The 2,946-nt window shown below is 50.2% G+C and overlaps 1 protein-coding gene across 1 annotated transcript; it reads right to left on the reverse strand.

Annotated features, from left to right (window-relative positions):
• Positions 1–538: 538 nt before the first annotated feature.
• On the reverse strand, positions 539–2,760 carry POSPLADRAFT_1177392 (hypothetical protein; the record flags this gene model as incomplete). The annotated part of the gene is made up of 12 exons (XM_024488496.1): positions 2,562–2,760; positions 2,377–2,509; positions 2,118–2,312; positions 1,917–2,065; positions 1,751–1,866; positions 1,580–1,697; positions 1,286–1,472; positions 1,200–1,236; positions 1,071–1,123; positions 887–1,015; positions 687–830; positions 539–626 (listed from the first exon to the last, which is right to left on the reverse strand). The coding sequence occupies exons 1-12, from the start codon at positions 2,752–2,754 to the stop codon at positions 539–541; spliced, it is 1,542 nt and encodes a 513-aa protein (XP_024342732.1). The 5' UTR covers positions 2,755–2,760.
• Positions 2,761–2,946: the final 186 nt, after the last annotated feature.

The raw sequence follows: 2,946 nt of genomic DNA on the forward strand, positions 1-2,946 counted from the left end.
TCCGGGGGGGGGGGGTGCGCCTATCTAACTGCCCCAGACCCCCTTTTCGCGGTGGTGGGGTGCGGATACGGGGGGATGGGTACGAGACAAGTAAATCGTGGCTGTGACGATGCTACTTCGCCGGGTCCAGCCAGGTCGGAGCATGGTCCTGACGGTTGATGCGGCATCAACCGCGCTTGCGCACAAACATTCTCGGGTAGGTCTAGCGAAGATTGTGGCCCTTACAGTTTGTGCGGCGTCTTTCTCAGTACTTCTCCATATCAAGAACTTGCCATGTTACCCCATTTATCGGTATATTACTTTATGGGGTTGTTTGACGTTTCCTTCGTAAAAACAGCATTGCTGCTGCTCTAATAACTACCATTCGAAAATATAAGAGCATGAAAGAATTTAATGATAGCAGATAGCTTGTGAACACAGGAAATTACCGCGTCCTGGCATCGTTCAAGTAATCTCGTGAATCGTCATCCATTCACGTAGATGGTATTAGACAGCTAGATGAGATAGTAAAGACGACCGGTCCTCGTCCGGGCCTTCATCAAGCTGGATTCTCACTGAGTTGAGAGATCAAACGCTGGGTATTCGTAGTACGTGGTCGTATATCACACTCGAATGGTTCTGGGAGACTGCAACAAAAGGTCACCCATGAAGCCTAGCACCCAAGTAGGCCAAAAGAACCTACTGACCTGACAAGTCCAGATGTAAAAAACATCCGCGGCATTATTTCGTTGCCTTCAGCGTCACGAGCCTTGGATATGTCGAAGGCCGCAATTATGCTGGCTATAGTGAGCCATATGGTCACATCCGCGAAATGCCGGCCCGGGCAGATACTTGGAGCACGATGGTGGTCAACATGGCTACGAAAGCGACGCAAGATGGATCATACCGTCGGCCAAAGCCAAAAATGAATTTACGTGGGTCAGCTTGCTCCGCTGTATGACTGTCCATTTCCTGAAAGCGCTCAGGGCGGAATGTCCCCGGCTCTGGATACAGCGTTGAGTCTTGCGTCATTGCCCTAACATGAACACTTGGCTGAGCATGCAATGTAGAATTGGATGGATGAGGCTGACCACAGGTTTGCCACGATGACGGTACCACGCGCAATATTGTGCCCGCGAAGCACCTCGTCCCTCGACATTGCATGTGGTATACCTGGAAATTATATTTAGACCTAGCTATGTAAGCAGGAAATGTGGAACATCGCGGTACTTGCCAGACGGAGCGGGACAGTTCCAACTATCCCCGCAAGTTAAACGTGGAGGAGCTTACAAAAGGAAAGGCGCACCGATACACCTCCTTAATGATGCAGTCTACATATGGCAAGGATGCTCTGTCCTCGACGTTTGGCAGTCGTGTGCCTCCCACAACACGGTCAATCTCTGCTTGCGCCTTCCGCAAGACCTCTGGATGAAGCACCATAGCAAGAAGAAATGTGGAGAGCGTCGTCGCAGTCTGATTCACCACCTTCAGAACTCAGCGAGGTGCACACAACTGTACCAATTACCGTGTCCACTGCGCCTGGAAGAATGTTTGTCAGTACTGCTAGTTTCCAGCGCACATTGCTTCTCTAGAGACTGACCCATATAAAGGGCACCAGCAGCGTACTTCAGCAGCAGTTGATCTAGTAGTAGTAATCTACCTTCAGACTGTGAAGAGATGATCCTCGCAACAAAACATGATTGACGATGATCATTAATCTGGCCAAAACGTGAACTTGAACGAACAAGGTTGATAGTAAAGCACAGCATACCATTGTCTTCCTGGCCATTTCGAATGGCTCGTCCATAGTCTTCTGAACGAGCTGACGTATCCGTAAGGTTTTCTTTTTGAACCCCATACCAGGGAGCCAGGATGGCAGACGCCTTACTACAGAACTACATATAAGCTCACGACAATCAATCAAAAACATTACTCACGTATGGGCAGGAAATATACCAGGGACGCAATGGCCCCCACCTTAACAGTTTCATCGATAGCCTCATCGGCTGCCCTGACGAAGGCATCGTCCTCAGATGTCATAGTGTGGCCGTAAACAATTTCCATCATCATCGCGGCCATGAATCTACTCTCCGCGATGGGTTGTAATAAGCGACACTATAGAGTGAAGATCATCCTACCGTTTAATATATGGTTGCGGGTATCGCTCAGGTTTGTCCAAAAGGTCAGAGAGTAAGGCATGCACCGCGCGTCGTTGACTTCGACTGTAACTAGCCAAGGACTCTTTCGTCTCGAGGGCAGTGTGTACCCATTTCCTCTGTTGGCGCCATGTCTCTCCGTAAGGGATGAACGGGAAACATGAGTCATAACCAAGACTGTCGGCAATCAGCAGTCAGCACTCCGACCTCCAATTGGCAAGATTCATGGTTTGGAACTTACAACTCTCTTACGAAGACCATATGAGGTCTGTCTGAAGTGACGGAATTCTTGCCCTCTAACAGTTCGCGAGCAGCGGATAGCGAATGTACGACCAACACCGGCGTCGCGAAAATTCGCAGATAGATCAGATCGCCTACATAAACAGTGTGAGCGAACCTCCTCGTTGATCCAACAAAAGAACCAACCATATTCTCTCCCCCATTCAGCGAAGGTCTTGTGCTGATCTTTGAGGGGTAGTTGGTGCACGTTGCCTATGAGGGGCAGAGGTCGTGGTCCAGGAGGCAGCTTGGATGATCTGATCCGTCCGCGATACCAGACATAAGCCAGAGAAGAGAGTAGTATGAATAGGAGAGTCAGAGAAGTGATATGGACGGTCATGGTCAAACTGTTTCTGACAGAGCCTTGGCGTGGGGGTCGTCTGGCTCCAGCGACAGTGATATATAGCCACTGGACGTGGGTGGAGCAGCTCAGCCGCACAGCGAGGTCAGGTGTACTGTGGAAGGAACAGCAGGACGGCTCAGCTACGCTCAAACGGACAGCAGGGCCGCTTTGTTCCCCTTAGACTCGACC

The sequence above is a fragment of the Postia placenta genome, assembly GCF_002117355.1.
Source record: "Postia placenta MAD-698-R-SB12 unplaced genomic scaffold POSPLAscaffold_2, whole genome shotgun sequence".
NCBI classification, from domain to species: domain Eukaryota; kingdom Fungi; phylum Basidiomycota; class Agaricomycetes; order Polyporales; family Adustoporiaceae; genus Rhodonia; species Rhodonia placenta.